General features: G+C 38.9%; 1 protein-coding gene across 1 annotated transcript in view; it reads left to right on the top strand.

Moving 5' to 3' along the window:
- BET1 (Bet1 golgi vesicular membrane trafficking protein) overlaps window positions 1-20,511 on the top strand; it is a 42,750-nt gene extending 22,239 nt beyond the window's left edge. The window contains exon 4 of the mRNA XM_060156090.1: window positions 19,323-20,511. Coding sequence (XP_060012073.1) covers window positions 19,323-19,478 — 156 coding nt within the window. The 3' untranslated portion in view covers window positions 19,479-20,511. The remainder of the gene's footprint in view (window positions 1-19,322) is intronic.
- The last annotated feature ends 4,504 nt before the right edge of the window (window positions 20,512-25,015 follow it).

Below are 25,015 nucleotides of genomic sequence, written 5' to 3'. Positions count from 1 at the left end.
TCTGACTTACTTCACTCTGTAGGACAGACTCTAGGTCTATCCACCTCATTACAAATAGCTCAGTTTCGTTTCTTTTTATGGCTGAGTAATATTCCATTGTATATATGTGCCACATCTTCTTTATCCATTCATTCGATGATGGGCACTTAGGTTGTTTTCATCTCCAGGCTATTGTAAATAGAGCTGCAATGAACATTTTGGTACATGACTCTTTTTGAATTATGGTTTTCTCAGGGTATATGCCCAGTAGTGGGATTGCTGGGTCATATGGTAGTTCTATTTGTAGTTTGTTAAGGAACCTCCATACTGTTCTCCATAGTGGCTGAACCAATTCACATTGCCACCAGCAGTGCAAGAGTGTTCCCTTTTCTCCACACCCTCTCCAGCATTTATTGTTTCTAGAATTTTTGATGATGCCCATTCTGACTGGTGTGAGATGATATCTCATTGTAGTTTTGAATATGCATTTCTCTAATGATTAATGATGTTGAGCATTCTTTCATGTGTTTGTTGGCAGTCTGTATATCTTCTTTGGAGAAATGTCTATTTAGGGCTTCTGCCCATTTTTGGATTGGGTTGTTTGTTTTTTTGTTATTGAGCTGCATGAGCTATTTGTAACTTTTGGAAATTAATCCTTTGTCAGTTGCTTAATTTGCAGATATTTTCTCCCATTCTGAGGGTTGTCTTTTGGTCTTGTTTATGGTTTCCTTTGCTGTGCAAAAGCTTTGAAGTTTCATTAGGTCCCAGTTGTTTATTTTTGTTTTTATTTCCATTTCTCTAGGAGGTGGGTCAAAAAGGATCTTGCGGTGATTTATGTCATAGAGTGTCCTGCCTATGTTTTCCTCTAAGAGTTTCATAGTTTTTGGCCTTACATTTAGGTCTTTAATCCATTTTGAGCTTATTTTTGAGTATGGTGTTAGGGAGTGATCTAATCTGATACTTTTCCATGTACCTATCCCGTTTTCCCAGCACCACTTATTGAAGAGGCTGTCCTTTCTCCAGTGTACATTCCTGCCACCTTTATCAAAGATAAGGTGACCATATGTGCGTGGCTTTATCTCTGGGCTTTCTATCCTGTCCCATTGATCTATCTTTCTGTTTCAGTGCCAGTACCATACTGTCTTGATTACTGTAGCTTTGTAGTATACCCTGATGTCAGGAAGCCTGATTCCTCCGGCTCCGTTTTTCGTTCTCAAGATTGCTTTGGCTATTCGCGGTCTTTTGTGTTTCCATACAAATTGCGAAATTTTTTGTTCTAGTTCTGTGAAAAATGCCAGTGGTAGTTTGATAGGGATTGCATTGAATCTATAGATTGCTTTGGGTAGTAGAGTCATTTTCACAATGTTGATTCTTCCAATCCAAGAACATGGTATATCTCTCCATCTATTTGTATCATCTTTAATTTCTTTCATCAGTGTCTTATAATTTTCTGCATACAGGTCTTTTGTCTCCTTAGGTAGGTTTATTCCTAGATATTTTATTCTTTTTGTTGCAATGGTAAATGGGAGTGTTTTCTTGATTTCACTTTCAGATTTTTCATCATTAGTATATAGAAATGCCAGAGATTTCTGTGCATTAATTTTGTATCCTGCTACTTTACCAAATTCATTGATTAGCACTAGTAGTTTTCTGGTAGCATCTTTAGGATTCTCTATGTATCGGATCATGTCATCTGCAAACAGTGACAGCTTTACTTCTTCTTTTCCGATTTGGATTCCTTTTATTTCCTTTTCTCCTCTGATTGCTGTGGCTAAAACTTCCAAAACTATGTTGAATAAGAGTGGTGAGAGTGGGCAACCTTGTCTTGTTCCTGATCTTAGTGGAAATGTTTTCAGTTTTTCACCATTGAGGATGATGTTGGCTGTGGGCTTGTCATATATGGCCTTTATTATGTTGAGGAAAGTTCCCTCTGTGCCTACTTTCTGCAAGCTTTTTATCATAAATGGGTGTTGAACTTTGTTAAAGCTTTCTCTGCATCTATTGAGATGATCATATGGTTTTTCTCCTTCAGTTTGTTAATATGGTTTATCTCACTGATAGATTTGCGTATATTGAAGAATCCTTGCATTCCCGGAATAAACCCCACTTGATCATGGTGTATGATCCTCTTAATGTGCTGTTGGATTCTGTTTGCTAGTATTTTGTTGAGGATTTTTGCATCTATGTACATCAGTGATATCGGCCTGTAGTTTTCTTTCTTTGTGACATCCTTGTCTGGTTTTGGTATCAAGGTGATGGTGGCCTCGTAGAAGGAATTTGGGAGTGTTCCTCCCTCTGCTATATTTTGGAACAGTTTGAGGTTAGGTGTTAGCTCTTCACTAAATGTTTGCTAGAATTTGCCTGTGAAGCCATCTGGTCCTGGGCTTTTCTTTGTTGGAAGATTTTTAATCACAGTTTCAATTTCAGTGCTTGTGATTGGTCTGTTCATATTTTCTATTTCTCCCTGATTCAGTCTTGGCAGGTTGTGCCTTTCTAAGAATTTGTCCATTTCTTCCAGGTTGTCCATTTTATCGGCATAGAGTTGCTTGTAGTAATCTCTCATGCTCTTTTGTATTTCTGCGGTGTCAGTTGCTACTTCTCCTTTTTCATTTCTAATTCTATTGATTTGAGTCTTCTCCGTCTTTTTCTTGATGAGTCTGGCTAATGGTTTATCAATTTTGTTTATCTTCTCGAAGAACCACATTTTAATTTTATTGATCTTTGCTATCGTTTCCTTCATTTCTTTTTCATTTATTTCTGATCTGATTTTTATGATTTCTTTCCTTCTGCTAATTTTGGGGTTTTTTTGTTCTTCTTTCTCTGATTGCTTTAGGTGCAAGGTTAGGTTGTTTATTCGAGATGTTTCCTGTTTCCTAAGGTAGGATTGTATAGCTATAAACTTCCCTCTTAGAACTGCTTTTGCTGCATCCCATAGATTTTGGGTCATCGTGTCTCCATTGTCATTTGTTTCTAGGTATTTTTTACTTCCTCTTTGATTTCTTCACTGATCACTTCGTTATTAAGTTGTGTATTGTTTAGCCTCCATGTGTTTGTATTGTTTACAGATCTTTTCCTGTAATTGATACTGGTCTCATGGCTTTGTGGTCGGAAAAGATACTTGATACAATTTCAATTTTCTTAAATTTACCAAGGCTTGATTTGTGACCCAAGATATGATCTATCCTGGAGAATGTTCCATGAGCACTAGAGAAAAATGTGTATTCTGTTGTTTTTGGATGGAATGTCCTATAACTATCAATTAAGTCCATCTTGTTTAATGTATCATTTAAAGCTTGTGTTTCCTTATTTATTTTCATTTTGGATGATCTGTCCATTGGTGAAAGTGGGGTGTTACAGTCCTCTACTATGAATGTGTTACTGTCGATTTCCCCTTTTATGGCTGTTAGTATTTGCCTTATGTATTGAGGTGCTGCTATGTTGGGTGCATAAATATTTACAATTGTTGTATCTTCTTTGATTGATCCCTTGATCATGATGTAATGTCCTTTTTTGTCTCTTCTAATCGTCTTTATTTTAAAGTTTATTTTGTCTGATATGAGTATTGCTACTTCTGCTTTCTTTTGCTTTCCATTTGCATGGAATATCTTTTTCCATCCCCTTACTTTCTGTCTGTATGTGTCCCTAGGTCTGAAGTGGGTCTCTTGTAGACAGCACATATATGGGTCTTGTTTTTGTATCCGTTCAGCTAATCTGTGTGTTTTGTTGGGAGCATTTAGTCCATTTACATTTAAGGTAATTATCGATATGTATGTTCCTATTCCCATTTTCTCAATTGTTTTGGGTTCGTTATTGTCGGTCTTTTCTTTCTCCTGTGTTTCTTGCCTAGAGAAGTTCCTTTAGCAGTTCTTGTAAAGCTGGTTTAGTGGTGCTGAAGTCTCTTATCTTTTGCTTTTGCTTTTGTAAAGGTTTTAATTTCTCCATCAAATCTCAATGAGATCCTTGCTGGGTAGAGTTATCTTGGTTGCAGGTTTTTCTCCTTCATCAATTTAAATATGTCCTGCCAGTCCCTTCTGGCTTGCAGAATTTCTGCTGAAATGTCAGCTGTTAACCTTATGGGGATTCCCTTGTATGTTATTTGTTGTTTTTCCCTTGCTGCTTTTAATATGTTTTTTTGGTATTTAATTTTTGACAGTTTGATTAATATGTGTCTTGGCATGTTTCTCCTTGGATTTATCGTGTATGGGACTCTCTGTGCTTCCTGGACTTGATTAACTATTTCGTTTCCCATATTACGGACGTTTTCAAGTACAATCTTTTCAAATATCTTCTCAGTCCCTTTCTTTTTCTCCTCTTTTTCCGGGACCTCTATAATTCGAATGTTGGTGCGTTTAATGTTGTCCCAGAGATCTCTGAGACTGTCCTCAGTTCTTTTCATCTTTTTTCTTTATTCTGCTCTGCAGTAGTTATTTCCACACTTTTATCTTCCAGGTCACTTATCTGTTCTTCCGCCTCAGTTATTCTGTTATTGATCCCATCTAGAGTATTTTTCATTTCATTTATTCTGTTATCATTGCTTGTTTAATGTTTAGTTCTTCTAGATCCTTGTTAAATGTTTCTTGCATTTTGTCTATTCTATTTCCAAAATTTTGGATCATCCTTACTATCATTTTTCTGAATTCTTTTTCAGGTAGACTGCCTATTTCCTCTTCATTTGTTAGGTCTGGTGGGTTTTTATCTTACTCCTTCATCTTCTGTGTGTTTTTCTGTCTTCTCATTTTGCTTATCTTACTGTGTTTGGGGTCTCCTTTTTGCAGGCTGCAGGTTCGTAGTTCCTGTTGTTTTTGGTGTCTGTCCCCAGTGGCTAAGGTTGGTTCAGTGGGTTGTGTAGGCTTCCTGGTGGAGGGGACTAGTGCCTGTGTTCTGGTGGATGAGGCTGGATCTTGTCTTTCTGTTGGGCAGGTCCACATCTGGTGGTGTGTTTAGGGGTTTCTGTGGACTTATTATGATTTTGGGCAGCCTCTCTGCTAATGGGTGGGGTTGTGTTCCTGTCTTGCTGGTTGTTTGGCATAGGAAGTCCAGCACTGTAGCTTGCTGGTCGATGTGTGAAGCTGGGTGCTGGTGTTGAGATGGAGATCTCTGGGAGATTTTCGCCGTTTGAGATTATGTGGAGCTGGGAGGTCTCTTGTGGACCAGTGTCCTGAAGTTGGCTCTCCCACCTCAGAGGCACAGCACTGACTCCTGGCTGCAGCACCAAGAGCCTTTCATCCACACGGTTAATTTGGGATGATTCGTTGTCTATTCATGTATTCCACAGATGCAGGGTACATCAAGTTGATTGTGGAGCTTTAATCCGCTGCTTCTGAGGCTGCTGGGAGAGATTTCCCTTTCTCTTCTTTGTTCTCACAGCTCCCAGGGGCTCAGCTTTGGATTTGGCCCCGCTTTTGCATGTAGGTCGCTGGAGGGTGTCTGTTCTTCGCTCAGACAGAATGGGGTTAAAGGAGCCGCTGATGCTGGGGCTCTGGCTCACTCAGGCCAGCGGTAGGGAGGGGCACGGAGTGCGGGGCGAGCCTGGGCTGCAGAGGCCAGAGGCCAGCGTGTCGTTGCACCAGCCTGAGGCGCGTCGTGTGTTCTCCCCGGGGTATTCCCTGGATCACAGGACCCTGTCAGTGGCGGGCTGCACAGGCTTCCCGGTAGGGAGGTGTGGAGAGTGACCTGTGCTCGCACACAGGCTTCTTGGCGGCGGCAGCAGCAGCCTTAGCGTCTCATGCCCGTCTCTGGGGTTCGTGCTTTTAGCTGCGTCTCGCGCCCGTCTCTGGGGCTCCTTTAAGTAGCGTTCTTAATCCTCTCCCCTCGCGCACCAGGAAACAAAGAGGGAAGAAAAACTCTCTTGTCTCTTCGGCAGGTCCAGACTTTTCCCCAGACTCCCTCCTGGCCAGCCGTGGTGCACTAACCCCCTGCAGGCTGTGTTCACGCCGCTAACCACAGTCCTCTGTGTGCACTCCGACCGAAGCCCGAGCCTCAGCTCCCACCCCTGCCCACTCCGGCGGGGGAGCAGACAAGCCTATCGGGCTGGTGATTGCTGGTCGGCACCAATCCTCTGTGCGGGAATTTCTCTGTGTTGCCCCCCACACCCCTGTTGCTGTGCTCTCCTCCGTGGCTCCAAAGCTTTCCCCCTCTGCCCCCCACAGTCTCCGCCCGCGAAGGGGCTTCCTAGTGTGTGGAAACCTTTCCTCCTTCACATCTCCCTCCCACTGGTGCAGGTCCCGTCCCTATCCTTTTGTCTCTGTTTATTCTTTTTTCTTTTTCCCTACCAAGGTACGTGGGGGGTTTGTTTCCTTTTGGGAGGTCTGAGGTCTTCTGCCAGCGTTCAGTAGGTGTTCTGTAGGAGTTGTTCCACGTGTAGATGTATTTCTGGTGTAGGAGTTGTTCCACGTGTAGATGTATTTCTGGTGTATCTGTGGGGAGGAAGGTGATCTCCGCGTCTTACTCTTCTGCCATCTTCTCGTCAATCCTAGCTCTCATCTTAAGGACTCTTCTAGCTGTTTTTTATTTAACATCTTTATTGGAGTATAATTGCTTTACAGTGGTGTGTTAGTTTTTGCTGTATAAAAAAGTGAATCAGCTATACGTATACATATATCCCCATATCTCCTCCCTTTTGCATCTCCCTTCCACCCTCCCTATCCAACATCTCTAGGTGGTCACAAAGCATAGAGCTGATCTCCCTGTGCTATGTGGCTGCTTCCCACTATCTATTTTACATTTGGTAGTGTATATATGTCCATGCCACTCTCTCACTTCGTCCCAGCTTACCCTTCCCCCTCCCTGTGTCCTCAAGTCCATTCTCTATGTCTACGTCTTTATTCCTGTCCTGCCCCTAGGTTCCTCAGAACCCTTTTTTTATTTTTAGATTACATATATATGTGTTAGCATAGGGTATTTGTTTTTCTGACTTACTTCACTCTGTATGACAGACCCTAGGTCCATCCATCTCACTACAAATAACTCAGTTTCGTTTTTTATGGCTAATATTCCATTGTATATATGTGCCACATCTTTTTTGTTTACATCTTTATTGGAGTATAATTGCTTTACAATGATGTGTTAGTTTCTGCTTTATAACAAAGTGAATCCGTTATACATACACGTATGTTCCCATATCTCTTCCCGCTTGCGTCTCCCTCCCTCCCACCCTCCCTATCCCACCCCTCTAGGTGGTCACAGAGCACTGAGCTGATCTCCCTGTGCTATGTGGCTGCTTCCCACTAGTTATCTATTTTATGTTTGGTAGTGTATATATGTCCATGCCACTCTCTCACTTTGTCACAGCTTACCCTTCCCCCTCTGCATATCCTCAAGTCCATTCCCTAGTAGGTCTGTGTCTTTATTCCTGTCTTACCCCTCGGTTCTTCATGACATTTTTTTTTATTAAATCCCGTATATGTGTGTTAGTATACGGTATTTGCCTTTCTCTTTCTGACTTACTTCACTCTGTATGACAGACTCTAGGTCCATCCATCTCATTACAAATAGCTCAATTTCGTTTCTTTTTATGGCTTAGTAATAATCCATGGTATATATGTGCCACATCTTCTTTATCCATTCATCTGTTGATGGGCACTTAGGTTGTTTCCATGTCCTGGCTATTGTAAATAGAGCTGCAACGAACATTGTTGTACATGACTCTTCTTTTTTTTAATTTTTTTATTTTTATTTTTTTATTTTTTTAACATCTTTATTGGAGTATAATTGCTTTACAATGGTATGTTAGTTTCAGCTTCACAACAAAATGAATCAGTTATATATATACATATGACCCATATCTCTTCCCGCTTGCGTCTCCCTCCCTCCCACCCTCCCTATCCCACCCCTCCAGGCGGTCACAAAGCACCGAGCTGATCTCCCTGTGCTATGCGGCTGCTTCCCACTAGCTATCTACCTTACGTTTGGTAGTGTATATATGTCCATGCCTCTTTCTCGCTTAGTCACGGTTTACCCTTCCCCCTCCCCATAGCCTCAAGTCCATTCTCTAGTAAGTCTGTGTCTTTATTCCTGTTTCGCCCCTAGGTTTTTCATGACATTTTTTTTCTTAAATTCCATATATATGTGTTAGCATATGGCATTTCTCTCTCTCTTTCTGACTTACTTCACTCTGTATGACAGACTCTAGGTCTATCCACCTCATTACAAATAGCTCAATTTCGTTTCTCTTTATGGCTGAGTAATATTCCATTGAATATATGTGCCACATCTTCTTTATACATACATCCGATGATGGACACTTAGGTTGTTTCCATCTCTGGGCTATTGTAAATAGAGCTGCAATGAACATTTTGGTACATGACTCTTTTTGAATTATGGTTTTCTCAGGGTATATGCCCAGTAGTGGGATTGCTGGGTCATATGGTAGTTCTATTTGTAGCTTTTTAAGGAACCTCTATACTGTTCTCCACAGTGGCTGTATCAATTTACATTCCCACCAACAGTGCAAGAGGGTTCCCCCTTTTCTCCACACCCTCTCCAGCATTATTGTTTCTAGATTTTTTGATGATGGCCATTCTGACTGGTGTGAGATGATATCTCATTGTAGTTTTGATTTGCATTTCTCTAATGATTAGTGATATTGAGCATTTTTTCATGTGTTTGTTGGCAGTCTGTATATCTTCTTTGGAGAAATGTCTATTTAGGTCTTCTGCCCATTTTTGGATTGGGTTGTTTGCTTTTTTGTTATTAAGCTGCATGAGCTGCTTATAAATTTTGGAGATTAATCCTTTGTCGGTTGCTTCATTTGCAAATATTTTCTCCCATTCTGAGGGTTGTCTTATGGTCTTCTTTATGGTTTCCTTTGCTGCGCAAAAGCTTTGAAGTTTCATTAGGTCCCATTTGTTTATTTTTGGTTTTATTTCCATTTCTCTAGGAGGTGGGTCAAAAAGGACCTTGCTGTGATTTATGTCTTAGAGTGTCCTGCCTATGTTTTCCTCTAAGAGTTTGATAGTTTCTGGTCTTACATTTAGGTCTTTAATCCATTTTGAGCTTATTTTTGAGTATGGTGTTAGGCAGTGATCTAATCTCATACTTTTACATGTACCTGTCCAGTTTTCCCAGCACCACTTATTGAAGAGGCTGTCCTTTCTCCAGTGTACATTCCTGCCACCTTTATCAAAGATAAGGTGTCCATATGTGCATGGGTTTATCTCTGGGCTTTCTATCCTGTTCCATTGATCTATCTTTCTGTTTTTGTGCCAGTACCATACCGTCTTGATAACTGTAGCTTTGTACTATAGTCTGAAGTCAGGGAGCCTGATTCCTCCAGTTCCTTTTTTCGTTCTCAAGATTGCTTTGGCTATTCGGGGTCTTTTGTGTTTCCATACAAATTGTGAAATTTTTTGTTCTAGTTCTGTGAAAAATGCCAGTGGTAGTTTGATAGGGATTGCATTGAATCTATAGATTGCTTTGGGTAGTAGAGTCATTTTCACAATGTTGATTCTTCCAATCCAAGAACATGGTATATCTCTCCATCTATTTGTATCATCTTTAATTTCTTTCATCAGTGTCTTATAATTTTCTGCATACAGGTCTTTTGTCTCCTTAGGTAGGTTTATTCCTAGATATTTTATTCTTTTTGTTGCAATGGTAAATGGGAGTGTTTTCTTGATTTCACTTTCAGATTTTTCATCATTAGTATATAGAAATGCCAGAGATTTCTGTGCATTAATTTTGTATCCTGCTACTTTACCAAATTCATTGATTAGCACTAGTAGTTTTCTGGTAGCATCTTTAGGATTCTCTATGTATCGGATCATGTCATCTGCAAACAGTGACAGCTTTACTTCTTCTTTTCCGATTTGGATTCCTTTTATTTCCTTTTCTCCTCTGATTGCTGTGGCTAAAACTTCCAAAACTATGTTGAATAAGAGTGGTGAGAGTGGGCAACCTTGTCTTGTTCCTGATCTTAGTGGAAATGTTTTCAGTTTTTCACCATTGAGGATGATGTTGGCTGTGGGCTTGTCATATATGGCCTTTATTATGTTGAGGAAAGTTCCCTCTGTGCCTACTTTCTGCAAGCTTTTTATCATAAATGGGTGTTGAACTTTGTTAAAGCTTTCTCTGCATCTATTGAGATGATCATATGGTTTTTCTCCTTCAGTTTGTTAATATGGTTTATCTCACTGATAGATTTGCGTATATTGAAGAATCCTTGCATTCCCGGAATAAACCCCACTTGATCATGGTGTATGATCCTCTTAATGTGCTGTTGGATTCTGTTTGCTAGTATTTTGTTGAGGATTTTTGCATCTATGTACATCAGTGATATCGGCCTGTAGTTTTCTTTCTTTGTGACATCCTTGTCTGGTTTTGGTATCAAGGTGATGGTGGCCTCGTAGAAGGAATTTGGGAGTGTTCCTCCCTCTGCTATATTTTGGAACAGTTTGAGGTTAGGTGTTAGCTCTTCACTAAATGTTTGCTAGAATTTGCCTGTGAAGCCATCTGGTCCTGGGCTTTTCTTTGTTGGAAGATTTTTAATCACAGTTTCAATTTCAGTGCTTGTGATTGGTCTGTTCATATTTTCTATTTCTCCCTGATTCAGTCTTGGCAGGTTGTGCCTTTCTAAGAATTTGTCCATTTCTTCCAGGTTGTCCATTTTATCGGCATAGAGTTGCTTGTAGTAATCTCTCATGCTCTTTTGTATTTCTGCGGTGTCAGTTGCTACTTCTCCTTTTTCATTTCTAATTCTATTGATTTGAGTCTTCTCCGTCTTTTTCTTGATGAGTCTGGCTAATGGTTTATCAATTTTGTTTATCTTCTCGAAGAACCACATTTTAATTTTATTGATCTTTGCTATCGTTTCCTTCATTTCTTTTTCATTTATTTCTGATCTGATTTTTATGATTTCTTTCCTTCTGCTAATTTTGGGGTTTTTTTGTTCTTCTTTCTCTGATTGCTTTAGGTGCAAGGTTAGGTTGTTTATTCGAGATGTTTCCTGTTTCCTAAGGTAGGATTGTATAGCTATAAACTTCCCTCTTAGAACTGCTTTTGCTGCATCCCATAGATTTTGGGTCATCGTGTCTCCATTGTCATTTGTTTCTAGGTATTTTTTACTTCCTCTTTGATTTCTTCACTGATCACTTCGTTATTAAGTTGTGTATTGTTTAGCCTCCATGTGTTTGTATTGTTTACAGATCTTTTCCTGTAATTGATATCTGGTCTCATGGCTTTGTGGTCGGAAAAGATACTTGATACAATTTCAATTTTCTTAAATTTACCAAGGCTTGATTTGTGACCCAAGATATGATCTATCCTGGAGAATGTTCCATGAGCACTAGAGAAAAATGTGTATTCTGTTGTTTTTGGATGGAATGTCCGATAACTATCAATTAAGTCCATCTTGTTTAATGTATCATTTAAAGCTTGTGTTTCCTTATTTATTTTCATTTTGGATGATCTGTCCATTGGTGAAAGTGGTGTGTTAAAGTCCCCTACTATGAATGTGTTACTGATTTCCCCTTTTATGGCTGTTAGTATTTGCCTTATGTATTGAGGTGCTGCTATGTTGGGTGCATAAATATTTACAATTGTTGTATGTTCTTTTTGGATCGATCCCTTGATCGTTATGTAGTGTCCTTCTTTGTCTCTTCTAATAGTCTCTATTTTAAAGTCTATTTTGTGTGATATGAGAATTGCTACTCCAGCTTTCTTTTGGTTTCCATTTGCATGGAATATCTTTTTCCATCCCCTTACTTTCTGTCTGTATGTGTCTCTAGGTCTGAAGCGGGTCTCTTGTAGACAGCAAATATATGGGTCTTGTTTTGTATCCATTCAGCCAATCTGTGTCTTTTGGTGGGAGCATTTAGTCCATTTCCATTTTTTTAACATGTTTATTGGGGTATAATTGCTTTACAATGGTGTGTTAATTTCTGCTTTATAACAAAATGAATCACTTCTACATATACATGTTCCCATATCTCTTCCCTCTTGCGTCTTCCTCCCTCCCACCCTCCCTATCCCACCCCTCCAAGCGGTCACAAAGCACCGAGCTGATATGCCCGTACTATGCGGCTGCTTCCCACTAGCTATCTACCTGACGTTTCTTAGTGTATGTATGCCCATGCCTCTCTCTCGCTTTGTCACAGCTCACCCTTCCCCCTCCCCATATCCTCAAGTCCGTTCTGCAGTAGGTCTGTGTCTTTATTCCTGTCTTACCCCTAGGTTCTTCATGACATTTTTTTTTTCCTTAAGTTCCATATATATGTGTTAGCATACGGTATTTGTCTCTCTCTTTCTGACTTACTTCACTCTGTAGGACAGACTCTAGGTCTATCCACCTCATTACAAATAGCTCAGTTTCGTTTCTTTTTATGGCTGAGTAATATTCCATTGTATATATGTGCCACATCTTCTTTATCCATTCATTCGATGATGGGCACTTAGGTTGTTTTCATCTCCAGGCTATTGTAAATAGAGCTGCAATGAACATTTTGGTACATGACTCTTTTTGAATTATGGTTTTCTCAGGGTATATGCCCAGTAGTGGGATTGCTGGGTCATATGGTAGTTCTATTTGTAGTTTGTTAAGGAACCTCCATACTGTTCTCCATAGTGGCTGAACCAATTCACATTGCCACCAGCAGTGCAAGAGTGTTCCCTTTTCTCCACACCCTCTCCAGCATTTATTGTTTCTAGAATTTTTGATGATGCCCATTCTGACTGGTGTGAGATGATATCTCATTGTAGTTTTGAATATGCATTTCTCTAATGATTAATGATGTTGAGCATTCTTTCATGTGTTTGTTGGCAGTCTGTATATCTTCTTTGGAGAAATGTCTATTTAGGGCTTCTGCCCATTTTTGGATTGGGTTGTTTGTTTTTTTGTTATTGAGCTGCATGAGCTATTTGTAACTTTTGGAAATTAATCCTTTGTCAGTTGCTTAATTTGCAGATATTTTCTCCCATTCTGAGGGTTGTCTTTTGGTCTTGTTTATGGTTTCCTTTGCTGTGCAAAAGCTTTGAAGTTTCATTAGGTCCCAGTTGTTTATTTTTGTTTTTATTTCCATTTCTCTAGGAGGTGGGTCAAAAAGGATCTTGCGGTGATTTATGTCATAGAGTGTCCTGCCTATGTTTTCCTCTAAGAGTTTCATAGTTTTTGGCCTTACATTTAGGTCTTTAATCCATTTTGAGCTTATTTTTGAGTATGGTGTTAGGGAGTGATCTAATCTGATACTTTTCCATGTACCTATCCCGTTTTCCCAGCACCACTTATTGAAGAGGCTGTCCTTTCTCCAGTGTACATTCCTGCCACCTTTATCAAAGATAAGGTGACCATATGTGCGTGGCTTTATCTCTGGGCTTTCTATCCTGTCCCATTGATCTATCTTTCTGTTTCAGTGCCAGTACCATACTGTCTTGATTACTGTAGCTTTGTAGTATACCCTGATGTCAGGAAGCCTGATTCCTCCGGCTCCGTTTTTCGTTCTCAAGATTGCTTTGGCTATTCGCGGTCTTTTGTGTTTCCATACAAATTGCGAAATTTTTTGTTCTAGTTCTGTGAAAAATGCCAGTGGTAGTTTGATAGGGATTGCATTGAATCTATAGATTGCTTTGGGTAGTAGAGTCATTTTCACAATGTTGATTCTTCCAATCCAAGAACATGGTATATCTCTCCATCTATTTGTATCATCTTTAATTTCTTTCATCAGTGTCTTATAATTTTCTGCATACAGGTCTTTTGTCTCCTTAGGTAGGTTTATTCCTAGATATTTTATTCTTTTTGTTGCAATGGTAAATGGGAGTGTTTTCTTGATTTCACTTTCAGATTTTTCATCATTAGTATATAGAAATGCCAGAGATTTCTGTGCATTAATTTTGTATCCTGCTACTTTACCAAATTCATTGATTAGCACTAGTAGTTTTCTGGTAGCATCTTTAGGATTCTCTATGTATCGGATCATGTCATCTGCAAACAGTGACAGCTTTACTTCTTCTTTTCCGATTTGGATTCCTTTTATTTCCTTTTCTCCTCTGATTGCTGTGGCTAAAACTTCCAAAACTATGTTGAATAAGAGTGGTGAGAGTGGGCAACCTTGTCTTGTTCCTGATCTTAGTGGAAATGTTTTCAGTTTTTCACCATTGAGGATGATGTTGGCTGTGGGCTTGTCATATATGGCCTTTATTATGTTGAGGAAAGTTCCCTCTGTGCCTACTTTCTGCAAGCTTTTTATCATAAATGGGTGTTGAACTTTGTTAAAGCTTTCTCTGCATCTATTGAGATGATCATATGGTTTTTCTCCTTCAGTTTGTTAATATGGTTTATCTCACTGATAGATTTGCGTATATTGAAGAATCCTTGCATTCCCGGAATAAACCCCACTTGATCATGGTGTATGATCCTCTTAATGTGCTGTTGGATTCTGTTTGCTAGTATTTTGTTGAGGATTTTTGCATCTATGTACATCAGTGATATCGGCCTGTAGTTTTCTTTCTTTGTGACATCCTTGTCTGGTTTTGGTATCAAGGTGATGGTGGCCTCGTAGAAGGAATTTGGGAGTGTTCCTCCCTCTGCTATATTTTGGAACAGTTTGAGGTTAGGTGTTAGCTCTTCACTAAATGTTTGCTAGAATTTGCCTGTGAAGCCATCTGGTCCTGGGCTTTTGTTTGTTGGAAGATTTTTAATCACAGTTTCAATTTCAGTGCTTGTGATTGGTCTGTTCATATTTTCTATTTCTCCCTGATTCAGTCTTGGCAGGTTGTGCCTTTCTAAGAATTTGTCCATTTCTTCCAGGTTGTCCATTTTATCGGCATAGAGTTGCTTGTAGTAATCTCTCATGCTCTTTTGTATTTCTGCGGTGTCAGTTGCTACTTCTCCTTTTTCATTTCTAATTCTATTGATTTGAGTCTTCTCCGTCTTTTTCTTGATGAGTCTGGCTAATGGTTTATCAATTTTGTTTATCTTCTCGAAGAACCACATTTTAATTTTATTGATCTTTGCTATCGTTTCCTTCATTTCTTTTTCATTTATTTCTGATCTGATTTTTATGATTTCTTTCCTTCTGCTAATTTTGGGGTTTTTTTGTTCTTCTTTCTCTGATTGCTTTAGGTGCAAGGTTAGGTTGTTTATTCGAGATGTTTCCTGTTTCCTAAGGTAGGATTGTATAGCTATAAACTTCCCTCTTAGAACTGCTTTTGCTGCATCCCATAGATTTTGGGTCATCGTGTCTCCATTGTCATTTGTTTCTAGGTATTTTTTACTTCCTCTTTGATTTCTTCACTGATCACTTCGTTATTAAGTTGTGTATTGTTTAGCCTCCATGTGTTTGTATTGTTTACAGATCTTTTCCTGTAATTGATATCTGGTCTCATGGCTTTGTGGTCGGAAAAGATACTTGATACAATTTCAATTTTCTTAAATTTACCAAGGCTTGATTTGTGACCCAAGATATGATCTATCCTGGAGAATGTTCCATGAGCACTAGAGAAAAATGTGTATTCTGTTGTTTTTGGATGGAATGTCCGATAACTATCAATTAAGTCCATCTTGTTTAATGTATCATTTAAAGCTTGTGTTTCCTTATTTATTTTCATTTTGGATGATCTGTCCATTGGTGAAAGTGGTGTGTTAAAGTCCCCTACTATGAATGTGTTACTGATTTCCCCTTTTATGGCTGTTAGTATTTGCCTTATGTATTGAGGTGCTGCTATGTTGGGTGCATAAATATTTACAATTGTTGTATGTTCTTTTTGGATCGATCCCTTGATCGTTATGTAGTGTCCTTTTTTGTCTCTTCTAATAGTCTCTATTTTAAAGTCTATTTTGTGTGATATGAGAATTGCTACTCCAGCTTTCTTTTGGTTTCCATTTGCATGGAATATCTTTTTCCATCCCCTTACTTTCTGTCTGTATGTGTCTCTAGGTCTGAAGCGGGTCTCTTGTAGATAGCAAATATATGCGTCTTGTTTTTGTATCCATTCAGCCAATCTGTGTCTTTTGGTGGGAGCATTTAGTCCGTTTACATTTACGGTAATTATCGATATGTGTGTTCCCATTCCCATTTTCTTAATTGTTTTGGGTTCGTTATTGTAGGTCTTTTCCTTCTTTTGTGTTTCTTGCCTAGAGAAGTTCCTTTAGCAGTTGTTGTAGAGCTGGTTTGGTGGTGGTTAATTCTCTCAGCTTTTGCTTGTCTGTAAAGATTTTAATTTCTCCATCAAATCTGAATGAGATCGTTGCTGGGTAGAGTAATCTTGCTTGCAGGTTTTTCTCCTTCAACACTTTCAGTATGTCCTGCCACTCCCTTCTGGCTTGCAGGGTTTCTGCTGAAAGATCAGCTGTTAACCTTATGGGGATTCCCTTGTGTGTTATTTGTTTTTCCCTTGCTGCTTTTAATATGTTTTCTTTGTATTTAATTTTTGAGAGTTTGATTAATATGTGTCTTGGCGTATTTCTCCTTGGATTTTTCCTGTATGGGACTCTCTGTGCTTCCTGGACTTGATTAACTATTTCCTTTCCCATATTAGGGAAGTTTTCAACTATAATCTCTTCAAATATTTTCTCAGTCCCTTTCTTTTTCTCTTCTTCTTCTGGAACCCCTATAATTCGAATGTTGATGCGTTTAATGTTGTCCCAGAGGTCTCTGAGACTGTCCTCAGTTCTTTTCATTCTTTATTCTGCTCTGCAGTAGTTATTTCCACTATTTTATCTTCCAGGTCACTTATCCGTTCTTCTGCCTCAGTTATTCTGCTATTGATCCCATCTAGAGTATTTTTCATTTCATTTATTGTGTTGTTCATCATTGTTTGTTTCATCTTTAGTTCTTCTAGGTCCTTGATAATGGATTCTTGCATTTTGTCTATTTTATTTCCAAGATTTTGGATCATCTTTACTATCATTATTCTGAATTCTTTTTCAGGTAGACTGCCTATTTCCTCTTCATTTGTTAGGTCTGGTGGGTTTTTATCTTGCTCCTTCATCTGCTGTGTGTTTTTCTGTCTTTTCATTTTTCTTATGTTACTGTGTTTGGGGTCTCCTTTTTGCAGGCTGATGGTTCGTAATTCTTGATTTTTGTGTCTGTCCCCAGTGGCTAAGGTTGGTTCAGTGGGTTGTGTAGACTTCCTGGTGGAGGGGACTAGTGCCTGTGTTCTGGTGGATGAGGCTGGATCTTGTTTTTCTGGTGGGCAGGTCCACGTCTGGTGGTGTGTTTTGGGGTGTCTGTAGACTTATGATTTTGGTCAGCCTCTCTGCTCATGGGTGGGGCTGTGTTCCCGTCTTGCTAGTTTTTTGGCATAGGATGTCCGGCATTGGATGTCCAGCACTGTAGCTTGCTGGTTGTTGAGTGAAGCTGGGTGCTGGCGTTGAGATGGAGATCTCTGGGAGATTTTCGCTGTTTGATATTACGTGCAGCTGGGAGGCCTCTTGTGGACCAGTGTCCTGAAGTTGGCTCTCCCACCTCAGAGGCACAGCACTGACTCCTGGCTGCAGCACGAAGAGCCTTTCATCCACAGGGCTTCTTAATTTGGGAAGATTCGTTGTCTATTCATGTATTCCACAGATGCAGGGTACATCAAGTTGATTGTGGAGCTTTAATCCGCTGCTTCTGAGGCTGCTGGGAGAGATTTCCCTTTCTCTTCTTTGTTCTCACAGTTCCCAGGGGCTCAGCTTTGGATTTGGCCCCGCTTGTGCGTGTAGGTCACCGGAGGGTGTCTGTTCTTTGCTCAGACAGGACGGGGTTAAAGGAGCCGCTGATTCGGAGGCTCTGGCTCACTCAGGCCGGGGGGTAGGGAGGGTCACAGAGTGTGGGGCGGGCCTGCGTTCTCCTGGGGGAGTTGTCCCTGGATCCCGGGACCCTGGCAGTGGCGGGCTGCACAGGCTCCCCGGAAGGAGGTGTGGATAGTGACCTTTGTTTGCACACAGGCTTCTTGGTGGCGGCAGCAGCGGCCTTAGCATCTCATGTCTGTCTCTGTTTTCCGCACTTTTAGCCGCGGCTCGCGCCGTCTCTGGAGCTCTCTTAAGCAGCGTTCTTAATCCCCTCTCCTCGTGCACCAGGAAACAAAGAGCGAAGAAAAAGTCTCTTGCCTCTTCGGCAGGTCCAGACTTTTCCCCGGACTCCCTCCCGGCTAGCCGCGGTGCACTAACCCCTGCAGGCTGTGTTCACGCTGCCAACCTCAGTCCTCTCCCGGCGCTCCGACAGAAGCCGGAGCCTCAGCTCCCAGCCCCGCCCGCCCCAGCGGGCGAGCAGACAAGCCTCTCGGCTGGTGAGTGCCGGTCGGCCCGATCCTCTGCGCTGGAATCTCTCCGCTTTGCCCTCCGCACCCCTGTTGCTGTGCTCTCCTCCGCGGCTCCCAAGCTCCCCCACCCGAAGTCTCCGCCCGCGAAGGGGCTTCCTAGTGTGTGGACACTTTTCCTCCTTCACAGCTCTCTTCTGCTGGTGCAGGTCCTGTCCCTATCCTTTTGTCTGTTTAGTTTTTTCTTTTGCCCTAACCAGGTACGTGGGGGGTTCCTTGCCTTTTGGGCGGTCTGAGGTCTTCTGCTAGCGTTCAGTAGGTGCTCCGTAGGAGTTGTTCCACGCGTAGATGTATTTCTGGTGTATCTGTGGGGAGGAAGGTGATCTCCGCGTCTTACTCTTCCGCCATCTTCCCGGAAGTCCCCCATGACTCTTTTTGAATTATGGTTTTCTCAGGGTATATGCCCAGTAGTGTGATTGCTGGTTCTTATGGTAGTTCAACTTTTAGTTTTTTAAGGAACCGCCATACTGTTGTCCATAGTGGCTGTATCAATTTACATTCCTGTCAACAGTGCAAGAGGGTTCCGTTTCCTCCACACCATGGAGGAAACGATTTTTCCCCATCCATATTTGTAGTCTGTACCACATTTTACCACCTCTACATGATACTCTCTTAACTTTTAATAGACTCTGCTGACCTTCTAAGTCAACTATGTAAATAAAAGGATCTTAAAAGTAAAGGTACATTTAACTGCTAACCATATTAAATTTTGGTTGAATTCTGTACTGGGAAGCAGCCCACCATTTGACCTTGGAGAGCAATGCCCCAACAAAAAGTGGGAAAAAACCTGTGTGATAGTAGATAAACTACTTACTTTATTAATATTTTTTAATCCACATAATTGGAATAAACCTAAATACTTTGGGGTTTTGAATTGCTCCCGAGCTGAAAGAATGTTTATTGGATAATGAAAGAGCTTTTTATTTATTGAGAAAATTATTTTGCATGGAGTAATCAAGCTGATTAAGTTATAAACAGAGTCCTGAATTGATTAAACATAGAAAATGTCATTAAAAATGTATTCTAATAACAGTATATTAAATTACTTAAATATGCATGTGTAGAATATTAGAATTCAACTAGTATATTTTGTTTTCCTTTTCTCCTCATAGGATTCACAGTTTGATTCTACAACTGGATTTCTAGGTAAAACCATGGGAAAACTGAAGATTTTATCCAGAGGGAGCCAAACAAAGCTGCTGTGCTATATGATGCTGTTTTCATTTTTTGTCTTTTTTGTCATTTATTGGATTATTAAACTGAGGTGATGCAAGTCACTGAGTTTGGAATTTGTTCCAACTTAACGGCTTGGAGTACCACTTCAGTAAAAAATCAGCATCAAAACATTCCTAAATTTCAAATAACACTATGGCATTTTCCATCGAACATTACTGAATTTTACTTGTTTTATAAATCACATTAGATAATACAGTGCTCTTTGAATACTGTTTCTTAATGATTCATTTTTTGCCCCTATTTTCAGGGGTATTGAGATGGTCCGAGGTCAGCCTGGCCCTAATAAGTTTTTTTCCTGTTTTTGCTGTCAGGTTAAATAGCAGTATAATATCCTGTTGTTACCAAAAATGTAGGTTTATGTTCCACATAAAGAAACTTAGTGGAAAATAACAATGCCTGGAGAGCCTTGTGCTGAGCTTTTGAGGTGGTGAGAAAGTTTGTGATGGATGGTAAATGTATTTTCCTGAACTGTCATCACCCCTGATGACGTACTCTCCTTTTCTCCTTTATTTGGTTAAAATTGTAGGCTGATTTCTTTTTACCTACAGGTTTCCTAATAATTTTTGATGATATGACTCTTCTTCTGCTTCTGCCCAAGGACCTCATTCTTTAATAAAACTTGTTATTTTGGCATATTTCTAGTAAGGTTCAAAACAAATGTGTACCCGTATAGTTGTCATTTTCTATTAACTTTATATATATACCATTGACTTGGCTTATAATAGTTTTATGATTTTAGCTACTTAGGCCATTTGGTTATCACTTATGACAGAATAATGTGAAGCTAAAGTAATTGCTAAGCTCTGAATGGAAATAAAATGTTCAAGAAAAGTAATTGCCTCTGCTTTATTATGTGCTCAGAATAAATATTGGAAATACTCAGGCATTGACCTTGCAGTTAAGGGCACTGTTACTTTAATCCAGTGTATTTGTCTATAGAAAACAAAATACAAAAGTGGACTGTTGAATAGAAAGAGATATTAAAATGTGAAATACTCCGTATTGCTACTATTTTGGAATTTGCCCATTTATGGGCTCCAAAAATAAAATTTTTAATGAAATACATTAATTGACTTTGTTGCTTCTTTGTTCAAGTCTCTCTTTTTTTCCTCCATAGACTGAGAAGTGGTTCTGAAAACTCAGAACAAACTCAGGAAAGCTTAACATATTTGTATTATTTCAGAACTTGCTGCAAACAAATGCGATAAATCATGACTGGTTTCAAAATTCTCTATAATACTTTAAATTTTTATTTAAAAATCTATTTTTGATTTTCCTGAGTTTGCGATCCTTTTTTGCTCATCCCTACTTAACCTATCAAATTTAGGCCTATCTTTTCTTGCTCCGCTTGTTGTCATTTGGGCCTCCACCTGACAGGTTAAAACTCTAGAGCTGAGAGGGTTAAGTGACAGCATGTAAGAGACAGGCCTGAGGTGTGAGGTGAGGGACACTGGTTTGGGTTAGATGACCTGGGTTCAAATCTCCATTCCTTCACTTGCTCAGTGTTTGGGGGCCTGTTTCTTCATTTAATCATCTATTTCATAAGATTATTGTGAGAGGAAGATAATATACTGGAAAGTGCTTGACACATGATAATGACTCAATAAATGTTAGTTCTCCATATCATGAACAGACATGTCAGAAAAGGGAGTAAATTTAAGGGCAAGACAGTAAGTTTGAGGTGAGGATATGACCTCCAAGTGGAAATTTGTATCAGACAATTAGAGATTGTTTTTGAAGAATTATTTAACTGTGTCCTCTGCCAACTATGTAACATCAGAGCTCAGAGAAAACTCAAAAATCATTGTCAATAATTAAAATTGCAGAAAAGGGAAGAACAGAAGGCTAAAAAAAATGACCAGAAGATGGAAACAAGAGAATCAACAATGGAAATAGGTGAGATCAAAGCCTCAGGAAAAGCAATGATGGCAAGAGAAGGATGGATTTCAAGATTAATAAGGTTTGGCTATTATAAGAAAGTACTTTGTAAAGTATTAAAACACTATTTCAATGTTGGCTATTATCAAGGACGGGAGGATTTCAGGAAAAGGGTTTTGGGGTTATGTAAAAGTGATTCTCATCACTGCATTATCCAGCATTTCATATTTTACAATTCTTTTTTAAGAGCTGCCTAAAATAGGTCCCTAACCAGCATTTTATATCACCCCTCCCCATTACTGCCTTTGCTGAGAGTCCTGGCAGGCAGGGAACTCTGGAAAGGTCTGTCTCTGCCCTATCAGGGATCCTTCTGCCAGCACCTCTTTCTTCCTTCTGCTTAGGGACCCCTAGGAAAAAGTACTTCGAGAAATAAAATTTTGGGAAAACATCAAATATGGACAAGTTCTAATTCTTCATAATCCTTTACAAACTCATTGCTAAATCTGAAAAGGACTTTATTGCTATTGGTGTTGGGGAGGTTGATTGTAATAACTGAACAAAATATCCACATTATTTTGAATTTTTAGTCAAGCAGCGTAAGATTTGTAGGTGGTTGGGTGGTGGGTAACACACTATAAATCCTATATTTTAAATGGGAAAGCAGCTTTAGAAAAATCTCAAGTGTCCAAAGTTTTTTCCGCAAAAATACCTGGTCACTTCATTTCACTAGGAGTTGGTCTTTGGAAGTGTGCTGACACATTTGCAAATAATAGAAAGTTTAACTTACCTGCTCCATCCCTTACAGATGCCAGGCATAGGTTTCCACAATGAGGAAAGGGAGAATTATACATAATAGTGATAGAATTTAAATCAGCATGTAAATTAATTCTTGACCAGAGAATCGTTGTCAAATCTAAAACAAATGGGCAACATTTGAAGCATCAGAATTCTGGAGCAGAAAACCCTAGCACCTGCACCCATAAAAAGCTTCTGTTTCTACCAAACTAGTTTTCCTAATTTTTCAGTGCTCTTAAATTTCTAATTGTATGTATTGAATTTGCTTCCTTGTAGAAAAAGTGGGAAAAGTGCTTGATAATTTGGGTTTATTCAGTTAGCAAATATGTTTATCAGGCCATATTGATGGATAAACTTTGACTCAGTATTTACTGGGAAGTGGAATAGCATCGTAGCTAAGACTGAAAGCTGTGCAGTCACACTGCCTGAGCATAAATCCTGGCTCTACCATTCACATCATAACTTTGGGCTGATGACCTCTCCACCTCAGTTACTTTATTTGTAAAACAGGAATAAAAATTGTATATAGGTAGCAGTAATACACTCATAGGGTTATTATGATTAAAAAAATGATATTCCTTATAAAGAACTTCAAATGGGTTCCTGGCACTCAATGGTGGCTGTTGCTTTTGTGGGTCTGTGGATGGGCACTTGGGAATTTTAATCACACCAGCCAGACAGAATTTTGGCTGCTTTCTCCCGCTCTCAAAATCCTGCCAAGGATAAAAGCAGCTGTTGGTCTTTTCTGGGAAGAGTCATCATTTTCTGGAATTTAGTTCATTTATGTTTCTTTGTATCCTTGGCCATCTGATGGTATTTTTTTTTAAACCTGTGACTTTTGAGTGTATCTGGCTTGAATTATTGGAGTGAGAACAACAGATTTTTTAACTTTCTGGAAGCAGAATTTTGGAGGGAGAGAGCTTAGTTTTCTACTTGCTAAAAAGTTATAAACACTCCATTTCCTTTTTACTTTTTCTATCATTAAATTTTTAACTTTCTTCTATTTTGAAATATTGATTAATGGTATGAGGTGAGGGGCACAAATGATTTTATTTTTAATTTACTAAGTGCCAACCAGTTATTCCCACAGTAAATATTAACACCTTTTTTTCCTCCTTATATGTTGTTACAGTACATGACAGGGTCATTTTCTTGTATATATATTTTGTTCCATTCACTTTCTTTATCCTTGCACCAATACCACACTATTTTAATTATTGTAGTTTCATAGCATATTAATAGCCAGCACATATCTATTCAATTTATTCTTTCTGATGAACTTCAACATACTTTGATAATATTTTAATAAAGCATAGTGAATTTTGATAAGAATCACATTAATCTTTTATAACCTTCACTGAAAACAAAAAACGAAAACATTCCCCTACTGGAATGTTAGATTTTGACTCCAAGCAAATTTCACATTTTTTTCATTATATATTTATATTTAATGATATATACTGGTAAACCAGCTCTCTTGGGGGTGGGGGGATTGATTCATAGTAATTTTTAATTTCTGTGGTATAAATATTTCCACCATACTTGATTTCAAGCTACCAAATGTAACAGCACTGAACACAGAGTTATGAAAACAGACGGACAACTGGATCTAATAATGTGGTACAAGCTGGCTCTAGTACACCACTGGTTACATTGATGATAAATATTCTTTTTAAAAATGTAGAAGTTATTTGTTTCCTAAATGAGAATCTCACACTTATATTTTAATAGGAAAAAACTCAGGCAACATGAACTTAAATTGATAAATTAACCAGAATAATATTTTTTTCAATGTCATATGTCAACTTTTTTTCTCAATATTTACGGGTAAACTCATGCTACATTTATTGATCTCCCATTTTCTGGTAGTTCAAATACTGTGTACAAATTATATATTTTAAAAGGTAGCTGATTATTGTTGTTCTCTATGCTTTTCCCTCCAGTTAAATGTTCAAACAGAGTGCAGGAATTGTTCTGGATATTTTATAAAGCTTTCCTCTTTATAGACAAATGTTACCTTAGCTGAGGTGTTCAGGTCTCGCCTGCTCGTCCTTTGAGAAGAGTTTTTCATGAGCCTTTAAAGGACTACCATATGCACTGAAGAGCTCTGCAAAGGGCCAAGTCCAGGTCTTAAAATAATCTTTCCTAATCTTCAAAATGAACAGAAAGATTGAAATACACATAAAATGTTTTTGAGCAAAAAAATCATCCATATATTAGGTGTGAGACTTGAAAATTCACAAAAGCTTAATTAATCATCTGTAACTTTAATAGTAAAGGATAATGCAAAATATAACCACATTATCCATTGTAAATGTTAGTATTCTACAAAGTGTTTACAACGCTTAAAAAGAAAAATTAATGTTTAATGGTTTCTTTTTACTAATAGGTCAACTTTGCAACTTCAACAAGGATCAATTTTATATACATAATTGTATAAAAATTGTTCTTACTGTGCTTTTTCAAAGATCCATTATCGTGGTGAGTCACATGAAAGCAGACAGCTGAATCTGCTTATGTCAGTATTTATGACTTCTTTCATGCCTACAGTGAATTTGGAAATGAGCAGAAAAATCATAGCACAGCTGAAGTAAAAGTCCAGATAAAACAGATATTGTATAATGAAAAACTTTGCTGTCATTAATTTATATTTTATAAGTATTTATAATTATTCCTCAACTTTATCTCATTAATGAATAAATCATCCTGTAAGTTGATAATTTATGAAGCTTTCTGCATTATTGAATAATCCATTGGCTTTAAAGCATATAAGCTAAGCTCTCCTTCAAGAAAACTGGAGTGTAATTGTTATGTGAGATAACCTGTATTTCAGAAAATTTATTGGACTGGAATGCTTTAGTCTGCTTACGTACAGATTTAATGCTTAGTGTCTTCA

This window comes from Lagenorhynchus albirostris, chromosome 8 (genome assembly GCF_949774975.1).
Source record: "Lagenorhynchus albirostris chromosome 8, mLagAlb1.1, whole genome shotgun sequence".
NCBI lineage: Eukaryota > Metazoa > Chordata > Mammalia > Artiodactyla > Delphinidae > Lagenorhynchus > Lagenorhynchus albirostris.
The sequence above is the reverse complement of the archived record's forward strand: the minus strand, read 5'-3'. Positions and strand labels throughout refer to the sequence as shown.